This window comes from Stenella coeruleoalba (assembly GCF_951394435.1).
Source record: "Stenella coeruleoalba genome assembly, chromosome: 12".
NCBI classification, from domain to species: domain Eukaryota; kingdom Metazoa; phylum Chordata; class Mammalia; order Artiodactyla; family Delphinidae; genus Stenella; species Stenella coeruleoalba.
The window spans coordinates 41,866,669-41,886,839 of NC_137158.1; the positions used below are offsets into that span (position 1 = coordinate 41,866,669).

At 37.5% G+C, this 20,171-nt stretch overlaps 1 protein-coding gene and 1 pseudogene across 6 annotated transcripts in view; one reads left to right on the forward strand and one right to left on the reverse strand.

Moving 5' to 3' along the window:
* Nucleotides 1–20,171, reverse strand: part of METTL24 (methyltransferase like 24) — a 125,002-nt gene that overhangs the window by 42,949 nt on the left and 61,882 nt on the right. For all 5 annotated transcript variants that reach the window (XM_079938836.1, XM_079938834.1, XM_079938835.1 and 2 more), the window contains one exon: nt 17,212–17,440. In XM_079938836.1, coding sequence (XP_079794962.1) covers nt 17,212–17,440 — 229 coding nt within the window. The remainder of the gene's footprint in view (nt 1–17,211; nt 17,441–20,171) is intronic.
* LOC307195220 (small ribosomal subunit protein eS8-like) lies at nt 10,729–11,446 on the forward strand (annotated as a pseudogene). Its single transcript has one exon. The product of its transcript is annotated as a small ribosomal subunit protein eS8-like (transcript).

Sequence of the window (20,171 nt, forward strand, 5' to 3'; positions counted from 1 at the left end):
TCTTTCACGTAAGGTATTTTTAATGTATATTGGAAAACAGCCAGGACAGTTGACTCATGAGTCCATGGATATTATTTCTGCAAATAATTCTAAGGAAGAAAGGTGAATCAATTTAAAGAAAAGTATGAAGGCAAGATGCACATCCTCCCCATTGTATCAAACACAAAGTGAAAAAGAGAATGATGAGGGAGGGGACAAAAAGATCAAAGCAGGGCTCAAAAACAAGATGAACGTCTCCATGGACCAGAACACAGAGCAGTGAGCAAGACTGAAGCGAGGACATGCTGGGTTCTCGACATAAAGCAGGTATAGCAGTGGTCCTGGGGGTGCATCTCCTGCAGAGAACAGGAACTAAAAGTGCTCCCATGAGAGAGCAGCTGGGCCACATTCACTGATTAACACCAAAGTCTGTAATGGAGTACCCTGGATCCAGAAAGGAGCTCAAAATAAACTGCTGACAACCACTGATGCGGCTATGGCTTAAAACCAGTCATTGGCCTAGGGAGGTGAGAGAAGAGAGACTCACCCCTGCAGACAGCAAATAAGCCAGACCCCAGATGGTTCAGTAACTGAATATTCCCAGTATCACTGGAAGAAGCAGGAGTCCCCAAATGCTTACAAAAGACCAGACCTGAAGGCTATTATAAAATCACTAGGCAGAGAAGGGTGGAACCAAAAAGGAAACAAAAAAGCAAAACCAAACCAAAAACCTTCCACTGAAAATGAACTAACAAATGAAACTCGAAAATACACACAGAAATTAAATGATGAGAAACAGCCAACCAAAGCCAATAACTGGAACATTACTTCATTCCGAGATTAAATTAATTTTGTTGAACAGTCTGACAAAACTTTAAAACAAGTATGTTTAGGGCACTCAGAGCAATCAGTAAGAATAATATTTACTTTCACAAAGGCGGAAGTAGTGGCAATACACTTTGAAATAAAAACATGCAGAACTAAAAAAGAACGGACGGACAGGCAAAACACCAATTAAAAATCTTGGAAGTGAAAAATACAATAATTATAATTCTTAAAAATATCAACAAAGGGTATGAACTCTAGACTGGACATAGTTAAAAAGAAAATTAAAGAATTGGAAGCCAGCACGGAAGAATTCACCCAAAAGTAGGCCAGTGACTGAGATTTTAAAATATGAAAAAGCAATTGAGAGACAAGGAGGAACCTCTCAAGACTGAGAGGTTCCAAAAGACATCTAAAGGGAACACCAGAAGTAGAGAATAAAGGAAATTGGAGGAGAAGCATTGAAAATATTTTAATTTTTCAAATATTCACAAGGTGTAAAATTAAAAGATATAGAAAGTAGAGTCCCTTCCCCATCCATTCAGTTCTCCTCCCTGGAGTCAACTAGTATCACCAGTTTCTTGTATATATTTTCAGAGAGATCCTATATGTATAAAAACAAGTATGTGAATGATAAAAATCTACATACATTCTTCTGCAATTTGTCTTTGAGATATAATTTATATACAACAAAATTCATATTTTAAGTATACAGGTTGATGAGTTTTGACATACGTATACACCCATGTAACCACCAACACCCCAGAACATTCCCTTGTGACCGTTTCAGTAAATCTCCTCCATTCCACCACCACATGCTTCAGGCAACCACTGGTCTGATTTCTATCACTATAGGATAGTTTTTCTTCTTCACTGAAGAGAATCATACAACATGTAATCTTTTGTGTCTCACTTCCCTCATTCAATATGAGGTCTGTGAGATTTGTTCATGTTGATGTATCACTATACTTGTTCCTTTTTACCGCTGAGTGCTATTCCATCATAGATGGATGGAATGGTGTATGGTATATTGTACATGGTATATTCAAACCATAACTTCCTTAACCATTCACCTGTTGATGGACAATGGGGTTGTTTCCAGTTGGGGTGATAATGAATAAAGCTGTTATGAACATTCAAGTACAAGTCTTTGTGTGGACATATGTTTTCAACATTCTTGGGTAAATACCTAGAAGTGGGTTTGCAGGGTCAATTGGTAAATGTAAGAACGTAGTAAGAAATTGCCAAACTCGTTTCCAAAGAAGTTGCCTTCCCACCAGAAATGTTTGACGGTTCCAGTTACTTCACATCCTTATCATCACTTAGTATCATCAATCTTTTTAATTTTAGCCATCTTGGTGTTTGTGAAGTGGTATTGCATTGTGGCCTTAATTTTCATTTCCCTATTGATTAACAAAATTGAGTATCTTTTCATGTGTGCTTTGCCATCTGTAATATCTTCTTTGGTGAAATGTTTGTTCAAATCTTTTGCCTATTTTTTAGTTGAGTTGTTTCATTTTTGGTTGTACAGCTCTTCATGTATTCTGAATACAAGTCAAATAATCTGCTTAAACACTTCCACAATGGTAAACATGTAGATTATTTCCTGTCCTTTGCTATTACAAACAATGAGGCAAATAATAATAACCTTGTTCATATAGCAGTTCACATATATGGGAGTATGACTGTATGGCAAATTCACAGAAGTAGAATTGATGGATCAAAAGGTACTTGCATCTGCAGTGTAACAGATATTGCCAAATGGCCTGGCATAAAGACTGTACCAATTTATGTTCACGCCACTCTTTATCTTTGATAATCTGATTCCTGAGAATATTGTATCTAAGGGTAGTTTCATTTCCATTTCTCATACTATGAGCAAGTTTAAATACTTTTTCATGAGCCATTTGTATTTCCTTTTATGTGAACTACTTTTTCAGTCTTTATCAAATTTTCTGTTAAGTTGCTAACCTTTTACTTATTGATTTGTTAAAGCTCTTACATACCAGTGAAATTAGCTCTCTGCTTATGAAATGAGTTGTAAATACTTTTCAGTTTTTTATTTGCCTTTTAATTTTGCTTTTGCTATTTTTACTGTGTAGAAATTTTATATTTATATGTAATCAAATTAATCATTCCTTCTTTTATGACATCCTTACTCCAGGATTTTTTACATAATTTTTTAAATTTAATTTAATTTATTTTTTATACAGCAGGTTCTTATTAGTTATCTATTTTATACATATTAGTGTATATATGTAAATCCCAATCTCCCAATTCATCCCACCACTACCACCATTCCCCCCTTGGTGTCCATACATTTGTTCTCTATATCTGTGTCTCTTTTTCTGCCTTGCAAACTGGTTCATCTGTACCATTTTTCTAGATTCCACATATATGTGTTAATATACAATATTTGTTTTTCTCTTTCTGACTTACTTAATTCTGTATGACAGTCTCTGGGTCCATCCACGTCTCTACAAATGATCCAATTTCATTCCTTTTTATGGCTGAGTAATATTCCATTGTATATATGCACCACATCTTCTTTATCCATTCATCTGTCGGTGGGCATTTAGGTTGCTTCCATGACCTGGCTATTGTAAATAGTGCTGCAATGAGCATTGGGGTGCCTGTGTCTTTTGGAATTATGGTTTTCTCTGGGTATATGCCCAGGAGTGGGATTGCTGGGTCATATGGTAATTTTATTTTTAATTTTTTAGGGAACCTCCATACTGTTCTTCATAGTGGCTGTATCAATTTACATTCCCACCAATAGTACAAGAGGGTTCCCTTTTCTCCACACCCTCTCCAGCATTTGTTGTTTGTAGATTTTCTGATGATGCCCACTCTAACCGGTGTGAGGTGATACCTCATTGTGCTTTTGATTTGCACTTCTCTAATATTAGTGATGTTGAGCAGCTTTTCATGTGCTTCTTGGCCATCTGTATGTCTTCTTTGGAGAAATGTCTATTTAGATCTCTGCCCATTGTTTGACTGGGTTGTTTGCTTTCTTAATATTGAGCTGCATGAGCTGTTTATATATTTTGTAGATTAATCCTTTGTCCGTTGATTTGTTTGCAAATATTTTCTCCCATTCTGAGGGTTGTCTTTTGGTCTTGTTTATAGTTTCCTTTGCTGTGCAAAAGGTTTTACGTATCATTAGGTCCCATTTGTTTATTTTTGTTTTTATTTCCACTACTCTAGGAGGTGGGTCAAAAAAGATCTTGCTGTGATTTATGTCAAAGAGTGTTCTTCCTATGTTTCCCTCTAAGAGTTATCTAGTGTCCGGTCTTACATTTAGGTCTTTAATACATTTTGAGTTTATTTTTGTGTATGGTGTTAGGGATCATTCTAATTTCATTCTTTTACATGTAGCTGTCCAGTTTTCCCAGCACCACTTATTGAAGAGGCTGTCTTTTCTCCATTGTATATCCTTGCCTCCTTTGTCATAGACTAGTTGACCATAGGTGCGTGGGTTTATCTCTGGGCTTTCTATCCTGTTCCATTGATCTATATTTCTGTTTTTGTGTCAGTACTATATTGTCTTGATTACTGTAGCTTTGAGTATAATCTGAAGTCAGGGAGTCTGATTCCTCCAGCTTCATTTTTTTCCGTCAAGATTGCTTTGGCTATTCAGGGTCATTTGTGTCTCCATACAAATTTTAAGATTTTTTGTTCTAGTTCTGTAAAAAATGCCACTGGTAATTTGATAGGGATTGCATTGAATCTGTAGATTGCTTTGGGAAGTATAGTCACTTTCACAATATTGATTCTTCCAATCCAAGAACATGATATATCTCTCCATCTGTTTGTGTCATCTTTGATTTCTTTCATCAGTGTCTTATAGTTTTCTGAGTACAGGTCTTTTACCTCCTTAGGTAGGTTTATTCCCAGATATTTTATTCTTTTTGTTACAATGGTGAATGGGATTGTTCCTTAATTACTCTTTTTGATATTTTGTTGTTAGTGTATAGGAATGCAACAGATTTCTGTGCATTAATTTTGTATCCTGTAACATTACCAAATTCATTGATTAGCTCTAGTAGTTTTCTGGTAGCATCTTTAGGATTATCTATATATAGTATCATGTCATCTGCAAACAGTGACAGTTTCGACTTCTTCTTTTCCAATTTGTGTTCCTTTTATTACTTTTTCTTCTCTGTTGCCATGACTAGGACTTCCAAAACTATGTTGAATAATAGTGGCGAGACTGGACATCCTTGTCTTGTTCCTGATCTTAGAGGAAATGATTTCAGATTTTCACCAATGAGAATGATGTTTGCTGTGGGTGTGTCATACATGGCCTTTATTATGTTGAGGTAGGTTCCCTCTATGCCTACTTTCTGGAGAGTTTTCATCATAAATCGGTGTTGAATGTTGTCAAAAGCTTTTTCTGCATCTATTGAGATGATCATATGGTTATTCTTCAATTTGTTAACATGGTGTATCATATTGATTGATTTGCATGTACTGAAGAATCCTTGCATCCCTGGGATAAATCCCACTTGATCATGGTGTAAGATCCTTTTAACGTGTTGTAGGATTCTGTTTGCTAGTATTCTGTTGAGGATTTTAGCATCTATATTCATCAGTGATGTTGGTCTGTAATTTTCTTTTTTTGTAGTATCTTTGTCTGGTTTTGGTATCAAGTTGATGGTGGCCTCATAGAATGAGTTTGGGAGTGTTCCTTCCTCTGCAATTTTTTGGAAGAGTCTGAGAAGGACAGGTGTTAGCTCTTCTCTAAATGTTTGACTGAATTCACGTGTGAAGCCATCTGGTCCTGGACTTTGGTTTGTTGGAAGATTTTTAATCACAGTTTCAAGTTCATTACTTGTGATTACTCTATTCATATTTTCTATTTCTTCCTGGTTCAGTCTTGGAAGCTTGTGCTTTTCTAAGGATTTGTCCATTTTTTCCAGGTTGTCCATTTAATTGGCATAGAGTTGCTTATAGTTGTCTCTTAGGATGCTTTGTATTTCTGTGGTGTCCACTGTAATTTCTCCTTTTTCATTTCTAATTTTATTGATTTCAGTCCTCTCCCTCTTTTTCTTGATGAGTCTGGCTAAAGTTTTATCAATTTTGTTTATCTTCTCAACGAACCAGCTTTTAGTTTTATTGATCTTTACTATTGTTTTCTTTGTTCCTTTTTCATTTATTTATGCTCTGATCTTGTTTTTAAAATTTATTTATTTATTTATTTTTGGCTGCATTGGGTCTTTGTTGCTGCGCGCGAGCTTTCTCTAGTTGTGGCTAGTGGGGGTTACTCTTCGTTGCAGTGCGCAGGCTTCCCATTGCAGTGGCTTCTCTTGTTGCAGAGCATGGGCTCTAGGCATGCAGGCTTCAGTAGCTGTAGGACACGGGCTCAGTAGTTGTGGCTCACGGGCTCTAGAGCGCAGGCTCAGTAGTCGTGGCACACATGCTTAGTTGCTCTGCAACACATGGGATCTTCCCAGACCAGGGCTTGAACCTGTGTCCTCTGCATTGGCAGGTGGATTCTTAACCACTGTGCCACCAGGGAAGACCCTCTGCTCTATCTTTATGATTTCTCTCCTTCTACTAACTTTTGGCTTTGTTTGTTCTTCTTTCTCTAGTTCCTTTGGGTGTAAGGTTAGATTGTTTGAGATTTTTCTTGTTTCTTGAAGTAGGATTGTATTGCTATAAACTTCCCTCTAACACTGCTTTTGCTGCATCCCATAAGTTTTGGATTGTCACGTTTTTGTTGTCATTTGTCTCTAGGTATTTTTTGATTTCCTCTTTGATTTCTTCAGTGATCTCTTGGTTATTTACTAACGTATTGTTTAGCCTGCATGTGTTTGTGTTTTTTATGTTTTTTCCCTATAATTTATTTCTAATCTCATAGCGTTGTGGTCAGAAAAGATGCTTCATATGATTTCAATTTTCTTAAATGTACCAAGTCTTGATCTGTGACCCAAGATGTGATCTATCCTGCAGAATGTTCCATGCGCACTTGAGAAGAAAGGGTAATCTGCTGTTTTTGGATGGAATGTCCTATAAATATCAATCAATCTGGTCTATTGTGTCATTTAAAGCTTGTGTTTCCTTATTAATTTTCTGTTTGGATGATCTGTCCATTGGTGTAAGTGAGGTGTTAAAGTCCCCCACTATTATTGTGTTTCTGTTGATTTCCTCTTTTATAGCTGTTAGCATTTGCCTTATGTATTGAGGTGCTCCTATGATGGGTGCATATATATTTATAATTGTTATATCTTCTTCTTGGGTTGATCCCTTGATCATTATGTAGTGTCCTTCCTTGTCTCTTGTAACATTCTTTATTTTAAAGTCTATTTTATCTGACATGAGTATTGCCACTCCAGCTTTCTTTTGATCTCCATTTGCATGGAATATCTTTTTCCATCCCCTCACTTTCAGTCTGTATGTGTCCCTAGATCTGAAGTGGGTCTCTTGTAGACAGCATATATATGGATCTTGTTTTTGTATCCATTCAGCGAGCCTGTGTCATTTGGTTGGAGCATTTAATCCATTCACATTTAAGGTAATTATCGATATGTATGTTCCTATTACCATTTACTTAATCGTTTTGAGTTTGTTTTTGTAGGTCCTTTTCTTCTCTTGTGTCTCTTCCCACGTAGAGAAGTTCCTTTAGCATTTCTTGTAGAGATGTTTTTGTGGTGCTGAATTCTCTTAGCTTTTGCTTGTCTCTAAAGCTTCTGATTTCTCTGTCGAATCTGAATGAGGTCCTTGCCTGGTAGCATAATCTTGATTGTAGGTTCTTCCCTTTCATCACTTTATTTTTATTTTTATTTTTTTGCAGTATGAGGGCCTCTCACTGTTGTGGCCTCTCCCGTTGCGGAGTACAGGCTCTGGACGCGCAGACCCAGCGGCCATGGCTCACGGGCCCAGCTGCTCCACGGCATGTGGGATCTTCCCGGACCGAGGCACGAACCCGTGTCCCCTGCATCGGCAGGCGGACTCTCAACCACTGCACCACCAGGAAAGTCCCCTTTCATCACTTTAAATATATCGTGCCACTCCCTTCTGACTTGCAGAGTTTCTGCTGAGAAATCAGCTGTTAACCTTATGGGAGTTCCCTGGTATGTTATTTGTCATTTTTCCCTTGTTACTTTTAATAATTTTTCTTTGTCTTTGATTTTTGTCAATTTGATTACTATGTGTCTCGGCATGTTTCTCTTTGGGTTTATCCTGCCTTGGACTCTCTGTGCTTCCTGGACTTGGGTGGCTATTTCCTTTCCCATGTTAGGGAAGTTTTCAACTGTAATCTCTGCAAATATTTTCTCGGATCCTTTCTCTCTCTCTTCTCCTTCTGGGACCCCTATAACAATAATGTTGGTGCATTTAATGTTGTCCCAGAGGTCTCTTAGGCTGTCTTCATTTCTTTTCATTCCTTTTTCTTTATTCTATTCTGCAGCTGTGAATTCCACCATTCTGTCTTCCAGGTCACTTACCTGTTCTTCTGCCTCAGTTATTCTGCTACTGATTCCTTCTAGTGTATTTTTCACTTCAGTTATTGTATTGTTCATCTGTTTGTTTGTTCTTTAATTCTTCTAGGTGTTTGTTCCTTAATTCTTCTAGGTATTTGTTAAACATTTCCTGCATCTGCTCGATCTTTGCCTCCATTCTTTTTTCCGAGGTCCTGGATCATCTTCACTATCATTATTCTGAATTGTTTTTTGGAAGGTTGCCTATCTCCACTTCATTTAGTTGTTTTTCTGGGGTTTTATCTTGTTCCTCCCTCTGGTACATAGTCCTCTGCCTTTACATTTTGTCTGTCTTTCTGTGAATGTGATTTTTGCTCCACAGGCTGCAGGATTGTAGTTTTTCTTGCTTCTGCTGTCTGCCCTCTGATGGATGAGGCTATCAAAGAGGCTTGTGCAAGCTTCCTGATGGGAGGGACTGGTGGTGGGTAGAGCTGGGTGTTGCTCTGCTGGGCAGAGCTCAGTAAAACTTTAATCCGCTTGTCTGTTGATGGGTGGGGCTGGGTTCCCTCCCTGTTGGTTGTTTGGCCTGAGGCAAACCAGCACTGGAGCCTACAGGCCCTTTGGTGGGGCTAATGGTAGACTCTGGGAGGGCTCACACCAAGGAGTACTTCCCAGAACTTCTGCTGCCAGTGTCCTTGTTCCCACAGTGAGCCACAGCCACCCCCCCACACCTCTGCAGGAGACCCTCCAACACCTGCAGGTTGGTCTGGTTCAGTGTCCTATGGGGTCACTGCTCCTTCCCCGTGGGTCCTGATGCGCACACTACTTTGTGTGTGCCCTCCAAGAGTGGACTCCGTTTCCCCCAGACCTGTCAAGGTCCTGCAATCAAATCGCGCTAGCCTTCAAAGTCTGATTCTCTGGGAATTCCTCCTCCCCTTGCCAGACCCCCAGGTTGGGAAGCCTGATATGGGGCTCAGAACCTTCACACCAGTGGGTGGACTTCTGTGGTATAATTGTTCTCCAGTTTGTGAGTCACCCACCCAGCAGTTATGGGATTTGATTTTATTGTGATTGCACCCCTCCTACCATCTCATTGCGGCTTTTCCTCTGCCTTTGGATGTAGGGTATCTTTTTTGGTGAGTTCCAGTGTTTTCCTGTCGATGACTGTTCAGCAATTAGTTGTGATTCCAGCGCTCTCGCAAGAAGGAGTGAGTGCACATCCTTCTACTCTGTCATCTTGAACCAGTCACCCCCTACACAATTTTTAAAGTTACTTTCCATTTACAATTATTACAAAATATTGGTTATATTCCCCACATTGTACAATACATCCTTGAGCCTATCTTACTCCCAGTAGTTGTACCTCCTACTCCCCTACCCTTATATCACCCCTCCCACCCACTGGTAATCACTAGTTTGTTCTCTGTATCTCTGAGTCTGTTTCATTTTTGCTATATTCTAGTTTGTTGTATTTTTTATTTTCCACATATAAGTGATATCATACAGTATTTGTCTTTCTCAGTCTGATTTATTTCACTTAGCAAAATGCCCTCCAAGGTCAGCCATGTTGCTGCAAATGGCAAAATTTCATTCGTTCTTATGGCTAAGTAGTATTCCAGTGTGTGTGTGTGTGTGTGTGTGTGTGTGTGTGTGTGTGTGTGTGTGTGTGTGTGTGTGTGTGTGTGTGTGTATAAATATATATAACATATCTTCTTTATCCATTCATCTGTTGATGAACACTTAGACTGCTTCCTTATCTTGGCAATTGTAAATAATGCTGCTATGAACAATGGGGTGCATGTATCTTTTTGAATTAGTGGGGTTTTTTCCTGAATATAACCAGGAGTGGAATTCCTTCCAAATTGGAAAGGAAGAAGTACAACTGTCACTGTTTGCAGGTTACATGATACTATATGTAGAAAATCCTGAAGATGCCACCAGAAAACTATTAAAGTTCATCAGTGAATTCAGTAAAGCTGCAGGACATAAAATTAATATACAAAAATCAGTTGCATTTCTATACACTAACAATGACGTATCAGAAAGAGAAATTAAGGAAACAATACCATTGTAGCAAAAAGAATAAAATACCTAAGAATAAAACTACCTAAAGAGGCAAAAGACCTGTACTCCAAAAACTATAAGACACAAACAGATGGAAAAATATGCTGTGTTCTTGGATTGGAAGAATCAATATTGTTAAAATGGCCATACTACCCAAGGCAGTCTACAGATTCAATGCAATTCCTATCAAAATACCAAAGGCATTTTTCACAGAAATAAAACATAAAATTTTTAAATATATATGGAGACACAAAACCCCAAATAGCCAAAACAATCTTGAGAAAGAACAGAGCTGGAAGAATCACACTCCCCAACTTCAGACTATACTACAAAGTTACTGTAATCAAAACAGTATGATACTGGCACAAAAACAGACACGTAGATCAATAGAACAAGATAGAGAGCCCAGAAATAAAGCCACACACTTATGGTCAATTAATCTGTGACAAAGGAGGCAAGAATATACAAAGGAGTAAAGACAGCTCTTTCTAGCCAGCACCGAGTGATTGGCATCTCTCGGGACAACTGGCACAAGCACCACAAGACTGGGGGCAAGAGAAAGCCCTACCACAAGAAGCAGAAGTATGTGCTGGGACACCCCACTGACACCAAGGTTGACCCCCCACTGCATACACACAGTCCGTGGGTGGGGAGGCAACAGGAAGTACCAGGCCTTGAGGCTGGATGTAGGGAACTTCTTCTGGGGCTCGGAATGTTGTACGTGCAAGACAAGGATAACTGATGTTGTCTACAATGCATCCAACCACGAACTGTTCTGTACCAAGACCCTGGTGAAGAACTGCATCATGCTCATTGACAGCACACCATACGGACAGTGGCACAAGTCCCACTATGCACTGCCCCTGGGCTGCAAGAAGGGGGCCAAGATGACTCCTGAGGAGGAAGAGATATTAAACAAAAAACAATCAAAAAAATTCAGAAGAAATATGATGGAAAGAAAAAGGATGCCAAAATCAGCAGTCTTCTAGAGGAGCAGTTCCAGCAGGGCAAGGTTCTTGCATGCATTGCTTCAAGACCAGGCCAGTGTGGCCGAGTAGACGGCTACGTGCTAGAGGGAAAGGAGCTGGAATTCTATCTAAGGAAAATCAAGGCCTGGAAAATCAAATAAATCCTCCTCCCTCCTATCTTAGCTTGTGTAATGAATGTGTTTATTGTTCTGAAAAAAAAAAAAGATTCTACCAGCAATTTTACTGGGATCATGTTAAATGAATAAATTAACATAAGAAAGATTAAATCATTATGATGATGAGTCCTTCTACCCAAGAACATGTTATGCTTTTGAATTTGTTCAAGTGTTATTTTAAATTCTTAAATAAAGTTTCCTTCTTATAGATCTTGCACATGTCTTAAGTTTATTTTTATCTTTTTTTTGTTGCTTTTGTAAATGGTGTCTTCTCTGCCTTTATATATTCTGGTTATTCATGAAAGTGTATGTTTTTAATTTTTGTACACTGCACTCAAACAGTTCCTTAAATTCTCTTATTGTTTGATAGTTTTTCATTAGATTCTCTTGAGTTTTCCAGTATGCAATCATATTATCTACCAATAATGAGTGCTCCAATAATAATAATACATATGCATATAATAATAACAATTTTTACCTCCTTCTTCCTAAATTTTACCCCTAAGATTCTTTCTCTTTTCTAATTGTGTTAACTATTATCTTAGGAACTGTGTTAAATAACCGTGACTATACACTGTACAATTTTGTTTATATAACAGTCTTGAAATGACAAAATTATAGAAATGGAAAACAGATAAGTGGTTATCAGGGGCTAGGGAAAGAGGTGGAGAAAAGGAAGGTAGGTGTGGCTATAAAAAGGTAACATGGGGGCTTCCCTGGTGGCGCAGTGGTTGGGAGTCCGCCTGCCTATGCAGGGGACACGGGTTCGTGCCCCGGTCCGGGAAGATCCCACATGCCACGGAGCGGCTGGGCCTGTGAGCCATGGCCGCTGAGCCTGTGCGTCCGGAGCCTGTGCTGCACAACGGGAGAGGCCATAACAGTGAGAGGCCCGCGAACCGCAGAAAAAAAAAAAAGTTAACATGATCCCAACAGTACTAGAAATGGTCTGTATCTGAACTGTATCATTGTCAATATACTGGCTGTGATATCATACTATAGGTTTGCCATTGGGAAAAGGGACATGGAATCTCTGTATTATTTCTTACAACTGCATGCAAATCTATAATTATCTCAAAATAAGATTTTTTTTAAAAGAGCTCTAATCCAGTTTTTTTTAATGATAATGACAGGTATCCTTATTTTTCCCCGACTTTAATAAGGATATTTTCATTGTTTCAACATTAATCGTGATGCCAACTGATATAACAAAGATGCAATTAATCCAAATATATCAGCAATCACGATAAATACAAATGGATTAAATTCACATACATAGATGTATTATAGAAGTATCCATCCATTCCTTTCCATTGAGTTTTTTAAAAATCTGCAGAGACAACAGTCAAATGCAAATGTAATATTTGTACAAATGAGAGAGGGCAAGTGTGGCAAAATATTAACAATTGATGAATTTCAGTGATGAATATATGAGAGTTCATTGTATTATTCTTATTCTTCCAACGTTTATGTTTACATCTTTTCAAAAGAAAATATAAAAATTTTAAAGAGGTAAACTAAAACTCCAGATAATGTGGGGCTCATATTCAATGGGTAGTTAAGTTGCTAGGATCCTTGTTGTGTTTAGGAGGAATATAGAAATACTGACTAATTTGATACGTTGTTTTAAAATTTTATAGTTAATAATATACATTTAAAATTTAAGGGTAACCAAGACGAATTTTAAAAAAATAGCCCAATTTAAAAGAATTGAAATTTGTCCAATATGCCAGTAATCACAATAAAGGTAAGTGAATTAAACACACCTGTTTAAAGACAGACTCTCAGATTGGATTTAAAAATACAGTCCAGGCCTATACTTAATATGTCACTCTTACAGGCTACACATAAACTGAAACTATATCCAAAAAATATAAAAATAAAGGACTCTAGAATATCATTTAATATAAAACGTATTTCCCCCCCGCTAAAAAAAAAAGCTGGTATGGCAGAGCTAACAGCAGACAAAACAGAATTTAAGGCAAAGAAGATTTCTAGAAATAAAAAGTGACATAACTTATACACATGGTCCGATGTTCTTCCTGAAAGAATCTTATCATTTTCCATTTCCAGCAGCAAAGTGTGAACAGTATTCCCAACAAGCATTTCAATGTAGGGCAGTATCAACATGTTGTTTATATTTGCAAACTCGATAAGCGAGAAGAAAAAGGAATCTTTTTGTAGTTTAATTTCAAAGCTCATATTCTCTTAAACACAGCACCAAGCATACAACAGATGTTTTGCAATTAATAGCGGGCTGGCTGCCCAGGAAAGCAGAAACTGGCATTCCTTTCAGAGTCCAAGCGGGCACTCAGCCTCGGGGGCAACGTCCTGGGCGAGGGAGGACCTGCCCCCCCAGGGCTGAACAAGCAAGAAGTCAGCTGCACCTGCATCACCTGACCAGCTGCCCCAACCCCCATGGTCTACATCTGCTCTGAATTAACTCTCAGCAGCTTATTTCACTTCTATACAGCACAGGATTTACTTTCTATACAATCACCACAAAGCTGTTCAGTGCCCTGAGGAGGCAAACAAGAACAGTTCTTCTATGACCAAGTCTGAACGACCAATTCCCTTCAATTTCACACAAAACTTTCATTAAAAACTCTTGACTAGAATTAGGTGCAGTTAGCAATTTCCAAAGAAATTGCCAATATATTTTCCCTGGAAACAAAGAGAAAAAAGAAAACATTTCTATAAAATTTAGTAAAAACTTACTGAAATTGTTAATAAAAATTCTTTGAATTTACAATCAAATGACAAATTGACGCCAGGCACTCTGCTGAAGGCTTTCACACTGTGTTCTCTGACCCAATTCTCAGAAACAATCCATTTAGGTGGTATCATAATATCCCCATTTTACTGACAGTCAAACTGAGCGTCAGAAAGGTTAAATGACTTGCCCAATGCCAAAAACCAACAAGAGCACCCATGCCTCAAACCTAGAGTAATGAGCTCACAGAGGTAAGCTCTAATGCAGTCAGTCCTGTTATTCATATTATCTCCAGCATGGTTATGACTGAAAATAATAATTCTCATTAACCAGCCTGGATGATTTAGGATACTCTGTGTAATAAAGTCTTCAGAAGAAAGCAACCATTATGATTAATATGAGCAGAAATCTCAGATTCGATATTTCTAGTCATGTTCTGGAAAAATTCTTATGCATAGTTACAGCAACAAGCACTTCAGCCAAGAGAAGACAGTTAATCATTCCAAATAATGCTGGACCCAGGTGATATTATTCCCTGACAGACTGGGCTTCTCGTGCACACACTTTTGCTGATACAGCTGCTCTCACTTGATGCTCTAGAAAGGTTTTCTGATTTACGGCTTGAAGTTGAAATTACCCAAGAGTTTTAAAAGCAGTAAGAAAGCCACATGCATTTTACTGTCACCATCTCAAAATTCTGCCTTTCATTTTTGCCTACATTTTTTTCCTGAGTTGCTGGAATGTACATATGGCTAAAGAGAAGAAGAAAAATAACTCCTTAAAATGGAAAACATCGCAAAACTATATGTGATATTTTAAAGTCATGAAGTGAAAACAAAACAACAAAACCCCTTTGGTCTCTATGGTCACTTGCAGGAAAAATAAGTGAAGGAGGCAAGGCAAACACACTGACATTTTTTAGTGTGTTTTTCCCATTTGTTTTCCCTGCCAGAGCGCTACATCGTATTTACCAGGGTCTGTACACATGCAGAGAAATGAAAACAGACCTTGCCTGCTGCAGGCCAGAAATGAGGTTTCCTTTTATCTGGCACCACGTAGCTTCTAGCTAGAAGCATGTTCCTAATGGAAGCAATCACTCACCAATGGCTTTAGATTTTGTTGTTTTTGTTTTAAAGGATTCACCCAAAAAATCTCTATGAAAGAATACCAGTATCTTTTCGATTTTCAGCAAGGGACTCTTTTTTAAGCGACAAATACATACTTGGCAATTCTGAGCCAGATCACTTTCACTATTTATGGGGTTCTTTCCTCCATTTTTTTTTATTATGGTAAAAATCACGCAACATAAAATTACCATCTTAATCATTTTTAAGTGTCATTATTAGTGTTTTCAATAAAATAGCCCTAAGAATATAAAAAATCCTTTAAAACATTTATCCCTTTTAAGTATCACTGTAAATATTTCTGCTGTCTCAGGAGCAGTGTTGTAAAAGGCATCATGCTTCAGCTACAGCATAAAGGTTCGCCCACTGCAGCTCCCATGGAGTTAATTAAACAAGCACAATTCAGGTGCCTACCTGGTTATCCGAAAATACGTTTTTCATATGAAATGTGGCACAGATAAATTATATCCACAGATCATTTTTCAAAGTCAATTTTATCCTCACATTTTCCAAATCTTTGGCTAAAATATTATCCAATAAAAGCAAAATGGCTTTGTGTTTTTCACCTCTTTTCTCTACTCAGTCTTTTCTTTGAAGAATGGGGGTGGAGGGCCAGGATGTAAAGAGCATTAAGGGGGAGTAGCAAGACTCCTAAATGAACACAAGGAATCAGTAGTTAGCTCTTTGAATAACCTAGAGTTGACATGCTAAAAGGGTCAAGCCTGTAATTTTCAGCTACAAAAAACATGTCTATGAAGGTAACATGCAGCAAAAACAAAACAATATTCTGAAAAAATGCTCTCACTTCTTTGGGTTCTGTTCAAAGATTTTACGCAAAAACCCCTATACGTGTTTCATTAAGGCTCCTAACTATTAAATGCTAGTTACTCTGAATGGCAAGTCAAAATACAAATCAAAATAAATACAAAATTCAAAACACATGTTAAAAGAACACCAAATTCTTTGAAGTTGTTCTTGAAGAAGTTCCTGTTGTCCAATTAAAGGAAGTTTTTGTTTTCTGTTTTTGGATTTTTTTTTTTAAAAGGAAGAAGAGGAGGAAGAAGGGGAGGAGGGGGAGGGGGAGCAAAAAGAACAGTGCAGAGGAAAAGTCTTTTTATTAAAGATCAAGCAGCCAACTCAGATTTAAAATTGAGTTCCATGTACACTGTATCTCAGGAACACCCATTCTGGCATGTCCTAAATTACATGTCATCTCTGGCTGGGAATAATAGGCCAAGATAGGCCAAGCCCAAGAAGAGCTGGTAATCAAAGGCAAGACAACTACACTCAGGAGAATTTCTCTAGTATCTACCTACAGAATGCAATTAGTCACATCTAAAAATTGCTTTCAAAACATGCAGTTCAAAGACTGAGTTTCCTTTTGCTATCCATTCACAATAAAATATTTGTAGAGATTTGACGTCTTTTGACATAATTATATCAGTTGCAATACATATAATGTCCATTCAATTTTACAAAGTACATTTTAATCAAAGCTACATGTATCTTCTGACCTTTAAGAGACTCAAAATCATTGTTACAACAGTGAGAAACAAGCGATCTCTTATCAAACACAAACCTGGTTCTGATTACTTTTTGTATTTGAAGCTGACATAAGTAGTTTGCTCTGTCTGGAAATTTAAAATCAGTTCCCAAATGGAAATGGTACTCTTGAGCCCACACCAGAGTAAGTTTCTTACTCTCCTTGCCCAGTCTTGGTCAAAACCTTAGCACTACTCAAAAGCAACTAAAATCTTGAAATCAATTTAAAATCTCTATCCTTGCCCAAACGTTATATCTACAGAGCTGACTCAATAAATAATGATAAGTGATCAGTAAGGTTAAAACTGGACCTTCAACTATCCAATCCTTGGTTTGCATTAAAAAAAAAAAAATCTTATGAGTTTGTTCACTTTAACTATGAAATCAAATGAAAAATCTGACCTTGTGATGCCCAAATTCATTCAAAATGGTTCTCAGTTTTCTGGTGTTGCTATATGGTTTTCGGGCAGCAACAGCTGGATGGGAGTCCCGCCAGTCGACGGACAAGCGGTGATACCAAAAACGCTCACTCTCCAGAACATGAGCTGATTTAACAGTAGGATCAAAACGATGCACTTCACATCCATCATTGGCCATGCTGACCTCAAAATGGGTATCATCACTTCCCAGCCTGTAAAGAAAGAGGATGAAAATCAACAACAAAAAAATATATGGAGCAAAAGTGTTGTATTGACAAAAATGACAGTGCCAAGGTCAATTTTCTTAGTCATATCAAGCCTTCTCCTGTTTTAACACATGGCTTGTTGTACACATTCCATAAACCTTCCTTCACAAAAAGCATTAAAGCTAAAAGCTTCTGGATAAAAGAAAGGAGAGAAATTATGTGCTAAATGCAGACCAGAGAACCACATGTTCAAACATGTAGAAGCGTATCAAATTGATTTTTTTAAAAAAGATATAAATTATAGTAGCAATGAAACAAAGAAGACTATCTAGTCGTCTTAAGAGATTTTCTCAGAATATGTCAAAAATATAAGTCTGAGCAACAGTTCCCTTAGGGAGAGGTGCATGGCTATGGCGCTGTGCATGCAGTTTGACTTAAAGACAACAGCTGTTTTCTTAAGAACGGAGTGCATTTTAAATAGTACAGTTAAAGAAAAAAGGCAGACGTATGTGGTTCTACTGGATCTAGTACTCAAGAAGCAAGAGGTATATCACCTAAATTCACATCAGCAGGGGGTAGAAATCATGAATTAGTTGTACTTAAGTACCCAGTTAGGTAACACATATTGTGGTATATTCATAGTTACAAATTTTTAATTTACTCATAAATATTCCTTACTTGGTGATATAAGACTCATAACTTTGATTAAAGCATCATTTTGAATGAAAACACATGAAATTAACCAAGAGAAGATGATTTTTTTTTTAAAAAAAGGTGATTATGACTTTTCTGCCCCAAATACTATAATTAGATGTGCTTAAAGATACCAAAATCCCAGAGTATCTATAATGCATTGGCCAAACCTGAACCCAGGGCAGAAATGCTTCATCCTCTTAGACTCTACTATTACAGACTATTTTATAATTTGGAAATATACAAGCTTATTGGGTAACAATTTAGTTAACTAAAGTAAGTCTTCACTACAGAGATCTTCCACCTAAACATTCTTAATATTCTGTTTGCCTTGTTCTCTCCCTTCACTCCCACTACATTCTTTTAATCTCACCGGACCCATGTCATGTTAGCCCTCTGCTATTCTTCAGCTGTAATTCTCTTGACACTTTTGGCTAGAAAAAGATTCAGCACTCTTCTCACAAACATTCCCATTCCTTCTACCCAAGAGATCCTGTTTCCTATTTTCAACCTCCTATTGAACCCACACAGCTCAGACCATTGTAATCTCTATCCAAGCTTTCCCCCAATTTGTTCATTATCTAATCTGGTGTTGCAGATTGACTTGCTGGCCCTAACTCTTCACCCCTTCATCCACACTACTGCCATGCTCATCACGTATGGAGTGTCCTTTCCTGTCCCTTGATTTTTTGGCTTGGCTATGTGACTTGCTTTTTGGAAGAAAGGGACATGATACCAGTCCTGATCCTAGGCTTCGAGCACTTCAAGAATGAACAATGGTTCACTCTTTTGTACTATTATTGTGACAAAAACATACCCTGGATAGCTTGCTGGTCTCAGGAAACTAAAAGACATGAGGAGCAGAGGTGTCCCAGACAATCCACTGGCCTTCTATGAAACACACAGCTGCCCTTAGCCACCTCAGCCTGAAGTAAAGTCTCTCAGCTGAGCCTGACGTGGATCAGCTGAAGCTCAGCTGATCTGCAGACATGTGAGCAACAATAAATAATGGTTTTAAGCTACTGAGTTTTAGAGTGACTTGTTACATAGCAACAGCTAACTGATAAACCTGGCATTAAATGTATATCTAAGAGTTGCAGTAGACGCTGCAAAGCACTTTTTAGTACACAGATTTATTTCTTTATAGATCAGAATGTTATAGAACTCACCTGTCCCAAGAGATTTTTCACTTAATTGAATTTGTTGAAATTTAGGGAATTCCCTGGCAGTCTAATAGTCAGGACTCCACACTTTCACTGCAAGGGCCTGGGTTTGATCCCTGGTCGGGGAACTAAGATCTCGCAAGCCGTGTGTCATGGCCAAAAAAAAAGAGTTTTTTGAAATTTAGATGAGCAAAACCTGTGTTATCATGGAAACATGGAACCCAGTGGAAAAATGGCAGTCCTGTAGCTTTACTAAGAGAACAAAACACTAGTCAAATAAGTACTCATTAAATATAATTTCCATATAAATTTTCTATGTAAAAAAGTGAATGATTTCTCCATGAATTTTCAAAATATAATTTCAAGAAAACACTTTCCACTGTAAAACATGTATGTATTTTAATCAAGCCCTCAGAAATTTTTAAGAATTAACCACATAACAGCTGTGTAACTAGTTTTTTTAGTAAGGCACTATATTATGTATTGATATGTTTTCAATTTAAACTAGCTTCTTACAATTAAAAAAATAACAAACACACTTAGAAAAAGTTAAAGTTGTATATAAGTATATAAAACAAAAAGTTTCCTACCAGGAGAATTTTAGCCATCAATTTCCAGAGATAATCAGTTAGCAATTTTTTGTGTATCCTTCCAGAGATTTTCTACACATGTACAAGGATTCTCTATTAGAAATATCATAAGTACACATACACATATATAAGTTAATCATTAGATGAAGGGGAACTATTCTGTATGATACACTAAATAACATGAAACTACTGAAATTTGTAAATTTTCTGTTATGCTTTTACTAAACAAAATCCATTTAATCTAAATGTATAATATGTACTGTATTGGAAAGTAATAAACTACATTTATTT